A 14,746-nucleotide genomic window follows, 5' to 3' on the forward strand; every position below is an offset into this window, starting at 1 on the left:
TTCATTCAACGTTTATTTCTCTGCTTTTCCCATGGTTTGATTCATCTGCTTTTTACCTATTCTTTGAAGATTTGTTGCTACTCTATGAATAGAAATTGTGAGCCAATCAGCTGCAAGCAATCTGCATTTACCATTGTGCAATTCACAAGATGCAACTTCTCAAGTGTGACAACAGACAATTTGCACTAAATGCATCATTTACACAATCAGCCACACACAACCACATCCAATCCAGCAGCGAGTGTATCTTCAGTGCTTGGGCAGCGAACTAATAGACCAGACTGCCCTTGTGTCAAAGAACCTGCTCAATCTTCATTTCCACTGATATCAATGCAAATAAAAATTAGCCAGCTTCTGCAATGAATGGACAATGCACACCATTGATTGGTGAAAGTTACTTTCAATATTATTATACATCATTAAAAAACCCACAATTATCTTAAAAGGAAAGAAAGCTAATATTGATGGCAACAGATAAAAGAAGCATGACATTGTTTTGCAAAATGCTACGCTAAGGAATGTTTTTGTGAGTTGGATTACTTGTGCTCTTGTGTTGGTAAGAACAAAAGCAATTGCTTTTGTTAAAAAAGTTCAATAAATACGATGCTGTTGAGGAATGGGGCTCCAAACCCCAGGTTAGTAAGAAGCTTAATGCCTGGGATTTGTGAGAATGAGGAAGAATGTGAATGGCTGAAAAAGTACATCTCTGGTATTGGATCAGTTGAATAAACTGTAGAATATTACGATTCTTTTCCAACAGCTGGCCAGCCTGGGACTCGAGAAGGAGAACTGGCTGATCATGATAATGGGCCCAGCATTAAGAGAAGCCAAAAGGAGAAAGGTAGGACAGCGATCTAAATTAGTTTCAATTTAAGGGAAGAGAAAGACAACAGTTGCATAACCATATTGTTAAAGCTCCCGGAATATGCTTTGATCTCCATGTCTCTGGAAGAGATCAGAAAGATCATATTCAGATAAGTCAGCAAAGGCTGTGTCGCCTTTTTTTAAGAAGCGTAATTACAGAAATGCTTTTTTCTTCTGCCTCTCTCCTCCCCATCCTAATTTTCTCATCTTAACTGTATTTTTCTGCCTGGCAAACGTACATGACTTTATTTTAAATAGGCTAATGTCACCATTAAAACATTACGGGTGGAAATATGTAAATGGGTGACCCAAAAGTAATGTGCAGATGGAATTCAATGGCGAGCTACAGTTTCGTGGACACTTGCAAAGCATCAACCTGTGCATTTACGAAGGTTGCTTCTGCTGCAGACAATGAGTTTTTAAACAAAAGTTATGAGTCATTTAATATTTTACTCATTGATGTGTAATGATTACTATAATTAGGCCAAAGCTACCATATTAAAAAAAAACCAAATAAAAAGCCACATATTTTATACATTAGGATTGATGTATTGTTGTATAACATTTCCAGCTGTAGCCATTTCCTTCCAGTTAAGCGCAAGTAGCATTTTTCAATAAAGCTTTTGCTTTTATTAGGCATTGATCTCATCAGGAATCCTCGTTGCTGATATAAACATTGATCCAAATTGTTCTACAGAACAATACACTTTTCTTATTCATAGATATTAATATAAAACACAGTGCAATATATTTGAAAGCCTGTAGAGTTGTCACCTTTGATGCTGAGGCTGTGAGACCACCTTAGATAATTGGAGTACCCTGTTGCTGAAGCTATAAGGCTTTAAGTGAACAGCTCATTTTGACTGGAATTAATTTAAATCGAAAATAATGGAGCATGAGTCTGTGTGGGGGAAGCCTCGTTTTGGTGAAGTATAATTCACGATTCACATTGAATCGTGTCTAAATATGTCAAAGAAAGTCAGGCAACAGGAGAAATCATGGTCGAAATTCTTCTGATATTGTGCAACAATAATCTCCAAATCTTTCACCAATGTGCTTTTCACATTCAGAAAGTATTAAACAAGGGCACAGTAGAAAGAAGAAGAAATGTGCCATTAACATCGATGGTTAATGGTGGGGGTGTATTAATATAGCAAAGTATCATATTACAAAGAGGACACCTCATCACAGTACCTTTGCTACTCCACATTATCAGAAGTACCAATAAGCAGGAGTGAAGTATTCCTCACAGAAAGCAGGCCAGCCTCTGTTGCTCAGGTATCTTTTAGCACCGAGTCCAAGAATATTAATTAGAAGCCTGTGTCTGAATAAGTTACCTGCCCCTTCTTGACTGAAGAATAGTGTGAAATATTAATAAAAAGAGAGATGTGGTGGGAGGAGGGGGGCGGCGAGGTGCAGCCTTAAATTGGGAGGACGAACGAAAGAAACCACTAAAGACATTTAAAGGTTAAATCCTCAAAACATATCAATATTTTCACAATAGTATTATACACTGATAACTGCTTGATGCAAATTTTGAAGTTCAATTATAAAGCCCATCTTATGTTCCTTCATTTAGTCTTGAAGCTAAGGGTTTCCCTGTAGTAAACTTCCAATCCATCATTGTCAGGTGAAATTAGGTCTTTGGAGAGAGAAAAACAGGTGCAAAACACTTGATATGGTCACTGACAGTGAAATAAGTGCTGTGGGTTTGGTCAATGTGGGACATTTCCTGAGTTTTTCTAAACATTTTATCAGCCTAAAAAAAAATTGAGAGATAAAAAGTGCACTTGAAGCGATGAGAGAATGTGACCTTGTCACAGATGCAAAGAAAGCAGAGAGGCCCCTGGCATAGTAAGGAAATACTGCACTGATTAATAGCCACCGTGTGCAAACTGGATGTAACATATGGAATTGATCAACACATTTGCCTTCAAGTTACACACAAACACATCAGAAGCAATTTACATCTGGCTATTAGACATTTTCTGCAGCAATTTGCAATACATTCTTTGAGATAAGAATATGAATTGTTTTGGAACACACCTGCAATCAGTACTGCTTAAATTAAGCACGGGACCGATGCCAAACCTTTTAAGCTTTTTATTGTGACACAAATAGCCAGGATGTCCGAGGGATATGTTACGTTTCTGTGTGCTAACTTGAATATTAAAGTACTAGAACTTGATCAATGTTTAAATAGTATCAAATGTTTAAATAGTATCAAATGGACATTGGCTTCTGCACGTTTACTGAACGGGTGTTTTCGGAGCCAGGGGAGTTGGGGAGGAAAATACTTCCTGGTTTTCCTGAAAGTCCTGCAGATGTCTTAAACTAAAGACAAAAGGATGCAATGTGGGGGCGGGGGGTGGGGGTGGGGGTGGGGGGCGGCGGCGAGGAGGAGGAGGCTGAGTGATGCATAAAACACTCAGGATTGCAGTCATAGTAGTTGTCGTGAGAAGATATTGTATGGATTGATGAGATGACAGGACCAGTTAACAAATCCCCTTACTCCTCTTTGCCCACAGACAGTGCTGTAAAAGCACTCAGCTCAGGGATATGGCCCCTCCTTCTTTTACCTGTTGGGTTCCCCAAGACCTAGAAAACACAGCTAACATGCATTACAAATAGGAATGATATTAAGATGGTTGCTCAAAATATTCTTAATAGCATGACTGACTTACCTCCTGGGAGCTGGTTAAACTTACCCCCAGTTACCTAATTACACCAAAAGTGAAAGTGCTAATTTTCGCCTTGGAGTTGGGAAATAGGTTTTGTTGCAAAATCAAGAACACTTCTCTGGTAGGAAATTGATTGAAATCAAGATATGCATGTCTAAAAGCCCTTTATTGATATGGCCTTCCTATTCACAGAGGCAACAGGGGTAGGAGCAGAGGTGGGTCACATGAGGCATGGGATTCATTTAGTCATCCCAGCACAGCCATTACTGAGGCTTCAGGTTGCCTTAAGGGAGAAACCTCTAACCTTCCAGTGTACTAGAGTGAAATGAGGTGTCACAGGAGAGCTACAGGTCTGGCATTTGGGCAGGGCATTGATGCTGAAGACCTTGAAGTCAAAGAGATAGGTCCCCTTCCCAAAGGATAGCAGAAGGATGTAACCTCGTCATGTGACAAAGACACCTCTCTATTGAGCATCATCTCTTCTCTTACCTCTGCATCCACTTCCTCCCTGGGTGTGCTTTCTCTTTCAGGGCCTCATTGAGCTCAAGGTCTATACCTCTCTATAGCTAGGCTCTCCCAGAGAGTGCAGTAGACCAGCACAATGACTCGCCCTTAGTAGAGGGGTATTGGAAGGTGCTACCAAACCAGTCTAGGCATCAGAACTACATCCTCTGAAGCTCAGTAGCCTTCTCAATGGTTGCCCTTGTGAGGATTTGCTATTGGCAGTATTGCATTTGTGCCTCTGTATGGGGCTCCCATCGACTGGTCAGTAGCCGTTTCTTCAAGGGGTATCCTTTGCCTTGTACACATCTTGGAGGTTGGAATGAAGATCTGAGGCAGTTTGGACTGTCAGAGACTCACTGAGTCATGGTGCTGACAGGAAAGTGAGCCCAACATGTAGAAGAAACTCTAGTTGTGGTCGCAGACAACTGGAATGAACTTAAGAAAGTTGAATTCCTTCCTGTTGATGAAACTAAGAGGGCGTTCACTGGGTGCCTGGATGCCATACAAGTGGAGCTGGAGGTTTCAAGTGATGGTGGCCATACCTGGAGCCACCTGTTCCTGCAAAGTCATGTCTGTCATAAGAATGATTGTACTGACAAGCCTTGGCAAAGTTGGCGTCAGTGATCAGAAGTAAAGTAATTCAAGGCCATGGTGACTTTGACAGACACTGAGAGAACATGGTGACCAGGGCTGTGAAGTACGAGGTCTTCAGCAATGATGGCACGGGTGTCAGCATCTTTCCTTCTCCCTTAGAGAGGTCTTGCTGCAGCTGTACAGGGCACTGGTGAGGCCGCAGCTGGAGTACTGTGTGCAGTTTTGGGCACCGTACTTACGCAAGGATATTTTGGCCTTGGAGGGAGTACAGAGGAGGTTCACTAGGCTCATACCGGAGTTGAGGGGGTTGAGCTATGAGGAGAGGCTGAATAAACTAGGCTTGTACTCGTTAGAGTTTAGAAGAATGAGGGGAGATCTCATTGAGACATATAAGATGATGAATGGGATGGATAGGATAGAGGTGGAGAGACTCTTCCCTCTCAGAAAGGACAGTAGGACTAGGGGGCAAAGCCTCAAGATAAAGGGGGGGCGGTTTAGAACAGAGTTGAGGAAGAACTTCTTCACTCAAAGGGTGGTGAATCTCTGGAATTCTCTGCCTGTTGAAGTGGTGGAGGCTACCTCGCTAAATATTTTTAAGACGCGGGTTGATGGGTTTTTGATGAGAGGGGATTAAGGGTTATGGGGAGAGGGTGGGAATGTGGAACTGAGCCACGACAGATCAGCCATGATCTTATTGAATGGCGGGGCAGGGTCGAAGGGCTAGATGGCCTACTCCTGCTCCTATTTCTTATGTTCTTATGTTCTTATGAAATGCTAAGCACTGGAACCCAGTTGAAAGATGAAGGAGGTAAATGCATCTTGGCTTTCCATTATAATCATGCAACTGAAACTCAGAAGACTGGCCTTTGAGCAGACATCTCAAATTAAAACACTTTTAGATTGAAATTCAACAAAATAAATTGAAACATTAATTATAAATGTCATTAATATCAAGCAAAACATCGGGTGGTCAAAAGGTCCATTAGAGAAATAGTTCTGATCTTAAAGGCAGAAGTTAGACAAACATATCAAGTGACCTATTTAGTATTCAGTCAGTTAAAAACAAACAATTTGTTGGTAAGTTTATTTCTTTGCAGTGAAAAGTTGCAATCTATTGAAGGCCAATAATTTAATGGACTGTTGCCCAACTTCTCCCAACTCCCAATGGCATAAATACTATACGAGTTCTAGAAGACCTTATTGGCTGCTTGAGAGGATAGATTGACTGATTTCCAACTCGGTAAAAGAAAAGTTCTTGGGATGTGAACATCACTGGCAAGGCAAGCATTTTTAATTGCCTATGAATGCCGCCGCCTTCTTGAACTGCTGCAATGTGATGAAGGTGCACCCATATTGTTATTGGAGAGGACAAAGCTGAAATGGTGATGGAGGTTTGACCAACTGCCACTCCAATGTTGACTTTCGATTTGTCATTGCACTTAGCAGCAGTGGAGATATATTACAAGCAGCTTTATTCTAAATGCTTAGAAAAAGAAAAAATATCCGGACTCCAAAATGATATGGGGCCGGAAAATGTTGATTTGAATTGTTTTGATTTATTGTCACATGTATTAGCATACGGTGAAAAATATTGTTTCTTGCATGCTGTACAGACAAAGAATTCCATTCATAGAGAAGGAAAGGAGAGGGTGCAGAATGTAGTGTTACAGTCATAACTAGAGAGTAGAGAAAGGTCAACTTAGTGCGAGATAGGTACATTCAAAAGTCTGAAGCTGTTCTTGAGTCGGTCGGTACGTGACCTCAGACTTTTGTATATTTTTCCCAACAAAAGAAAGTGGAAGAGAGTATGACCAGGGTGTGTGGGGTCCTTAATTATGCTGGCTGCTTTTCTGAGGCAGCAAGAAGTGTAGATGGAGTCGATGGATGGGAAGCTGGTTTGCATGATGTACTGGGCTTGACATTATACCATATTGATATCAGGGCTGACAGGTTGAGTCAGGAGAATGGTTCTGATCAGATTTCTCTGTTCCATAGCTATTCTAATCATTGGTAAGCAGGCAAAGCATAAATAATGATTCACAGTGGAAACATCATCTACGTTACAAGTTGAGTGCAAACATAGCTCACATTGAGATTTTCTGATAATTGAACCTTTATTTGATTGTGATAGAGTGTAGGAAAATTAGCTACAAACCAAAGCACTATCATTTCTAGATTGACTTGGAAATGAGCTTCACGTTTCAGATGCAAAGGTGAAAATGGTTCTAAAGCTCAAGTTTAATGCCTGCCAATTAAGCATATCACTGTTCTTATGCACATCTATCTTTTTTTGTTACCATTTGCTTTCATCTTGTGGAAACAGTGACTTTCTTTTTCCCTGTCCGAGGTCTTTCTCTGGCTAGCAACCAACCATATCTTACAGCCAGTTTTTGCAGCCTTTAACACTGAAAGCTGGTTCTAATGCACCAACACAGTAATGCCTGACTGGACTGTTGAAAAATGCTAATTTCAACCAGAACTAATGCTTAACAGTTACTGCTATTTGGAGCAGTTTATTGCAAAGATTAATGACAGCCCTGTGGCTAGTCTGAGCTCACATGCATATAAATAAAAGGACAAATTCCATGTTTTAATATCAACAAGCTGCTGAGTAAATCTTTGTTTTAACTCCATATGCTCAGAAAATACCGTTTAAAAAAATGTACTTCAACACAAACACGATTCAATTAAATTTAGATATTTTGCATTTCAAGTGTAGTTGCTGACCTCACGATGTTACAAAGGGTGCTAAAACCATGCCGATTTTGTATTCCTCCATTAAGTGTTTTTCAAAAAGTTATGGTTCTATTTCCTAAAATGTCCAAGTCACGTCTGCAATCTCTAGTAGCAATAAGATCTAACAAGTCTTTCAAATGCAAAACCAGAACTGAATTTATGCAAAATGCCCCAATATGGATTGTAGAGCATCACTTCAATGACCTAACATTTCTTGTTGTTAAATGTACCAACAGAAAAAACAGGTTGATGTTGGAATAAAGGTTGCTACTCTGGCAAATAATAAATTTGTCAAAGTTGATTGATACAGAATGTATCTTGGTCTGGAAAAGAGATTCTGTGACCCTGAAAACGCAGCAAGCGGTTGAACCATACGGCAAAAGATGACTCCAGGTTCAGTGGTTGGCTATATTGGATTAGTTGATCTCTATATTTTTTTAACCTGGGGGTGGAGGCTAAGAAAGGATTGGACAGATGCAATGCCTTCTGCCCTAGCTTAACGTCATAGCTCACAAAAGGCACAATAAGCATTCGGGTGGGATATTAGAAGATGCCCGATGCCGGCAAACTGTTGCAGTGCAAGAGCCAACTCCTGCAGGAGGAGAATAAAAAAAATTCAGGATTGGATTTCTGCCGACAAACTGTTTTGACTCTCATATTTTATACTCACACTGCATGGGACTTTCCACAGGCTGGGATAGGATGGCACAATACCACATAAGTTCTTGGAACACCAGGCTGCTTTCTATTAAATGCCACACAGTTTTCCCCCTTTATTCATAGATGCATGAGGAGAAAATTCCACCCAGTGTTTCTTCCAATATAACTAATTAATCTCCTGCAGACTGCAGCTGCTATGCTTTCATTAACCACACAACCTTTTATAAATCTTTTCAATTTATGAGAAATATTTATTTGTTTTTTAAATTAAAAATTGTTGAGCCCGCCCACCTTAGTGCATCACTAGAGCAGGCAGGCATTTGACATTGGTTAGATTTAAAATTCAACAGGCCATCTTGTGGGGGATTAGTAATGGCAGTTTCCTTCCTAACTAGTTTGAAAGCTGGGTTAACAACATAGATTAAACCATTAAACAAACTCATGTTTATGGAGCTGGGGCCAGTTTGTCCCAACAATGGATTTGTTGACATCTGGGACCAAATCCAGCAACAGTGACTCGCTCTGGAATTTCCTGACACCTGGTACATTACCGGAGCCAGAAAGCTTAATGACTCATGGCCAACCCAAGCAAAATCTAATAATTACATTGAAGTGACTGATTTCCACAATTTACCATTGTGCAAAAAAACAACAGCCGTGTTCCATTAACAAATCCAAAGAATTTGTTTATTTATTCATTTAGAACGATGGCAAAAGACCAAATGTTCATACCTGGCTACATAGACAACAAGAGATCTTGTGGTGTTTATGGATAATTCACTGAAATTTTTATTAAACCAAACCTTGTGAATGATCAGAATGGGTGGCTGAACCTGGTTCAGTCTTGATTTTCAAAAGGGGATTGGATCACAACTTGTAAATGGCAACAATGCCCATTGCAATGAAACTGATTAGGAGTCCCCTCAAAGAGCTGGCATAGGCAGGCTGGGCTGAACAATCTCCTTCAGTGCACTCTTTGTTTCAAGTAATCAATTCAGATGCCGTGGTTCACCTCAACAACCATGAGAGAGAGAGTGTTTGATAGAGAAGGTTTGGGCTCCAAACCACTTAGCCCATCAACAGATACTTTTCTTAGATCACACAGGAATGAGAATTGGGGTGTTGCAGCCCGCCAGTTGTATAGCTGAGGTACTATATTTCAATAAGATGAAAAATAAGTTGCATATTCCTACCACAGAGTCGCTGTGCCATGAATAAGAATTCTGATGATACACATTACAAGTTAATTCAGTAATTTTATTGTGGAGGGGAATGGTTTGCACACCTTTTTCAATGGCGGTGGGCGGGGGGGTGGGGGCAGAGCCTAAGTACACCAGGGATGCCGGCTTCAGAGCCTTTGGGCACCATGCACAGGGTGTCCCAATCTGCTGGTCAACTGCGTAAAATTCCGGCCACAGTGTCTATTCAGGCACTGCCCAGCCACGCCCACAGTGACCTCAGTGGCCTCCAAGACCCCCCCATTGTGGGCATGAAACCTGGTCCCCACTACTGCATGGTAGTGCTGATTCTCGCCAGTGTGACCTCTCAGCAGCGAGTGGGGAAGCAGGCAGGAAGATAGAGGCAGCTGTGCTAAACTCGGTAACTACATTCAGTTGTGGTCAGTTCCATGTGTAGGCTTCGTGCCTTTGCTGGGCATGTTCTTGCTGGTAAAGAAGGGCCAAAAAGGTAGCAATCGTGAATTGGATTTTTGGCCTCGCATGCTATCTTCCAGGCTTGCCACACTGATCGACCAGCAAGTCAAACCAGTAAGATCACGTCCTTTATCTTTTTTGAGCCTAGTAGGAAATGGGTTGATTTTCAATGTTGCATTGATTCACGACCTCAGCATGACAGACCAGTCTATAGCTGCGGAGAAATGATATTTGTTTGACAATCCTGTTAATTTGGGGACATTTTCATTCAGTAGCCTTGTAAATTTTGTGTAAAATCCTATCCTCAAAAAAGCTGCAATAATTTTCTCCCAGTAGCACACTCTTCTTTTGCAGGTACATCCTGACTTCTTCCCATTAAATATTCGGCTGTCAGTCACTATTTATTAGCCGAGTTGTTTTGTTGAAATATACATCAGACAGACAAGTCTCCAGACAGATCAGCATCAGTTAAATATAAAATATATTCAGGTATTAACAAAGGTTTTAGTGCGACAGCCTTAAAACATCAAACATCCTCAGTCCTAACACGTTTATTAAGCATTTCACTGGGAATAAGATCCTGTTTCAGCAAACATGGGACACCTTCAGTAGTTACATACCATGTGATAACAGCATCACATACAGAATCAGCAACCACAGTCCGTTAGCTTTGAGCAGAAATCACCCATATATAAAATTACCTAGATTTAAGTGCTGGTTCTGGGCCATTTTTCTTGTCAATCAATTTAATATTCATCCACATTTTATAGTTAGCTGTGATGATGGTTGATGTCATTGCTATTATTTTAACACCTACATGAAAAACAGTAACAAGTTTAATTTCCATTCCTTCAATTTACACCAGATGTCTGTAGCCTTCCACTAGTTACTGTTCAATTGTAGTTGAAACTAGGTCAGAATAGTTGTACATTAGTTTGCCCACTGATTTAATCAGTCATGGTTTGTACACCTAACTGACAGCAGAGTTGGCCTCATTTCAAACAAGGCATTTTCACAATCCAATAACGCGATTGCTCCTATTGCACTGGCTTGGCACACCTCTCACTGGTTAATAATGGGAGGAACATATTAGTTAATCACGCTGATTGCCGCTCCTCATTTCTGTGACAATGTTGGGCCGTGGATGAACTCATCTCCTTCGAATCAACACACAGCTAAATTTCTACAGGTAACATTTGTGCAAATATGCAGGTACATTTGACTTGCCAGATAATTCAGAATCACCAGTAGATGGATTAGGATTGATGGCACTCATCAGTGTAACTCCTTTCCTACCTCTTCCCCAACAGGACAGGTATCTTGCTTTTACGTTAAGTAATCTGGATACTTGCAAGAGCGCTCAAATGCTGCACTCCAGGAGGTAGAAATTCATCTAGAGTGGTGACGTAAAACAGGCAGGAAAATATATATTGCACCTTGCACTGAACGCTTGATGTTTAGCATTCTTGCATTCGGTGGAATTTAATAGCATCAGGCACTGTGTACAACGGGCAGTCAATCTGCTTTGCATCACTGCCAGAGATGAATTTCTATCCCAGTACGATAATTAAATACAATTAAGAGTGAAAAAAGGAAAAGAAGTTGAATTGCTTTGTGTGCTTTAAAATGGACCAGATTATATCATTCAGCTTGTATTTATTATTTAACTCCAGCCAAGGTTATTTTGTGTTTCGCTTATGTTTTATTCAAAAAACAAATTGCATGATTTAAGATTATATAATTGATGGCCTGGTTCAGCTTTTGTTTACATCAAGCAGCAGAACTGAATTAATTTCTCTTAATAAAGGCAAGGGGACAGAGCACCAACAAACACTGGGCTACTGCAGACCTAGCTTTATTGACTCAACATACCTCAGTCCATATGCTATATTTACAGAAAATAGAAAAAATATTAGATTAGATTATCATGACTCAACAAACAAAGCTAAACCAGAGCACTGCTTTTTATATTGTAATGGGTCATAATATCAGATGCTAAATGTTTAACTTTCTAATGGACCAACAGAATATTCACAGGTGCACAGATGTTGCTTGTGGTGGAAAATTATGCTACATAAAAGTCAATTAGAAGCTCCATTTTATGCTTTTGAAAGAGGTAACTGCTGAACAATATTCTCACATGAAAAGGATGAGTAACGAATTTCCAAATAACCACAGATGTAGAAAGCTAACTAGTTTCTTGGGTACTACCCCAAACCAACAATCAGCTGTCGGCTCCTACCTTAATACATGTCAGTTTGGAATTTGCTCCCTACTTTGCCAAGTTTTAGTTTTTTCTTAGTCGGTAAAAAAAAACTACCTTCTTTTCGGAAAGTATGTGAATGGAATGATGATCATTGTAATTTATGTTAAGTGTCAGAGCAGTCTCAGTATGGAAACATGCCTGGTTGTTTGGGGAGAACTAAAGAAATGTGGAACAATGTAAGGTGCATGGCATTCCGTGAATTCCAGCATCTGTTGCTCTACCTGTAACTCAATTCATAAAATATTTACAAGCGATTAATGGAAAAGTTTGAGATATCATATTCACCTAAACTTTAACTAATGACATTTATTCACATCATTGGCTGGGATGAATATCTTTCCTGGATGATTGGATTGTTTCTGCATAATTTACAACCAAAGACTCTGGATGTAGTCAAACTCATGAGACCAAGGAGTTGCTACTGGTCCCAGAAATGTTGTGTATGGGTTTGAATAGTTTAGCATTTTGGCTGTTACTTGCTTCAGTTGGATTAATTTGGTTAGTTTTCAGTCCAAGCAAGCTGTTCGACCATGTGCCACGTGGCAGTGAAACTTCATTGCGAGGCCATTACAGGAAACCGCTATGGTAGCTGAAATGGAGATGAAATAACCCATCATATTTCCCCAGCTTATGACATAGGGAATCCAGTGACAAATCAAAGAAAAGAAAGGGTTGCTTGCAAGGAGTGAGGGGGGTGGGGGGGCGGATTCATTAGGCATTGCTATGTGAGAATTAGAGGGGGGAATTTTCTTGTCGTGCCTGCCACAGGAATTGTAGTGGGTGGGGATGGGGGTGTGGTTGGACCATGCAAAGGTCCATTGAGCTCAGGTGGGATTTGGGGCGAGTGCGTCCAGAAAAATCTTGCCTAGGGTGTTTTGTTGTCCACCCAATACAATCAGACCGCGCATTAAGGTTCCAACTGGGGAATGCCACAATTCTAAGCTAATAACTGCCAGATTACCACATTGTACAAAGCCTATATCAGCGCAGGATACCCAAGTGATTCCTCGTGCAAAATGTAATTGAATATGCAGTTAATGACATGAAACAGCTCAATCAGAGGGGATTGAAAATTATTAACTACATCTATTAAACTATATCTACTTCCCACTAAAATCAGAAGTTAAAATATGCTAATTATTTCCATTATTTTCAAACTTTTATGTTTGCGGAAATGGTGTTGCAAACACTGACGGATTTAGTCGGAACTTCCAAAATGTTATTTTTCCAAATTAGTCAGACCAAAAGGTAGACCAGAATTTCTAGGCTCTCACTTGTGCTGAGACTGTGCAAATATTTTGGTCAGTATTTATCATTCCCTGTGGACTATATTCTATTATGCCACAAGGCAATGTGTGCAAGTGACAAGAACAGGCATGTCTTCTGCCTTGGCACCTTGTTCTCAAGACTTTTTCTTTTCCAGTATTGTCCAGAATGGGTACATTCATCAATACAGCCATATAGCTGCATAGTGTTTCTTAACTTGTGAGGGAAGAAGGGGTTCTAATAATTTCATTACATAGCAGCCACTTGCCCTGATCCCAGGCGATAAAAAGACTTGTCGTACGAGGAGCGGTTGAGAAGTCTGGGTCTATATTCAATGGAGTTTAGAAGGATGATGGTGGATCTAATTGAAACTTACAGAATACTGAGAGGCCTAGATAGAGTGGGCATGAAGATGATGTTTCTACTGGTAGGGAGAGACTCGAACTTGAGAGCACAACCTCAGAGTGAAGGGACGCTCCTTTAAATCTGAGATGAGGAAGAATTTCTTCAGCCAGGGGGTGGTGAATCTGTGGAACTCATTGCCACAGAGGGCTGCGGAAGCCAGGTCACTGAGCGTCTTTGAGTCAGAGATAGATATGTTCTTGATCAAAAAGGGGATCAAGGGTTATGGGGAGAAGGCAGGAGAATGGGGATGAGAATCATATCAGCCATGATTGAATGCAGAGCAGATTTGATAGGCCGAATGGCCTTATTCTGTCCTACATCTTTAATTGAAATTGGATTAGATCTTGATTTTAAAAACATTCAAACAAATCATGAATTACAAACCATAAGTCTCAATTGCACTGATACTAGGTGACCTCCAGGTGTGCTGCACTCAAAATTCTTGAGGATAGACCTAGATAAGCGCATCATTCACTTAAATCTGGGAAACACGTGCAAGCTGATCTTTTGCAGGGGGATTTCAACTACATAAAGAGGGTTTTATCCAGTGTATCTCAGAAGTGGTGCAAAAGATCAAGGAAATTCCAACATAACTATGCACCCCCATATTGCAAATTAGTTACCTATGAACAGCCTCTGAAAATCGTAGTGAGAACCTGCTTTTGTACTGACTGACTAGAAAATCTAAATTGTCAAATCCATTACTACAATGACCTTCTTTCAGCTTCAACAATTTACTCACTTCTGTGTCAACCCTCCTTGTTTGCTGCTGAAACCCTTATTTGCCCTTACTCCAAGGTCGAGGTCTCCATTGCAACCCATATCCCACATCTCTATATTGCTGATCCACAGAGCTAAATTAAATCATCCTTACCTTTCCAATGCCTCCATTATCTTCCCTCAGTCTAGATTAGCCAGACCATTCCCTCAGGATAACCTAGTTCATTCCTCCACTATACCTCTCCCGTCACTCATGGCACCTTCCCATGCAATCGCAGAAGGTGTAACCCCTGCCCCTTTACCTCTTCAATGCCTACCATCCAAGGTCCAAAACATTCATTCTAGGTTAAGCAGCGTTTCACTTGCACCTCTTTCAATTTGGCCGTATTGTATTCACT

At 40.6% G+C, this 14,746-nt stretch overlaps 1 protein-coding gene across 4 annotated transcripts in view; it reads left to right on the top strand.

Moving 5' to 3' along the window:
- dacha (dachshund a) overlaps window positions 1–14,746 on the top strand; it is a 375,878-nt gene that overhangs the window by 306,276 nt on the left and 54,856 nt on the right. For 2 of the 4 annotated variants that reach the window (XM_080187709.1, XM_080187710.1), the window contains exon 6: window positions 761–841. The exons of the other annotated variants lie outside the window; for them this stretch is intronic. In XM_080187709.1, coding sequence (XP_080043835.1) covers window positions 761–841 — 81 coding nt within the window. The remainder of the gene's footprint in view (window positions 1–760; window positions 842–14,746) is intronic. 4 annotated transcript variants of the gene reach the window in all.

This window comes from Carcharhinus amblyrhynchos, chromosome 4 (genome assembly GCF_965287045.1).
Source record: "Carcharhinus amblyrhynchos chromosome 4, sCarAmb.v2.hapA, whole genome shotgun sequence".
NCBI classification, from domain to species: domain Eukaryota; kingdom Metazoa; phylum Chordata; class Chondrichthyes; order Carcharhiniformes; family Carcharhinidae; genus Carcharhinus; species Carcharhinus amblyrhynchos.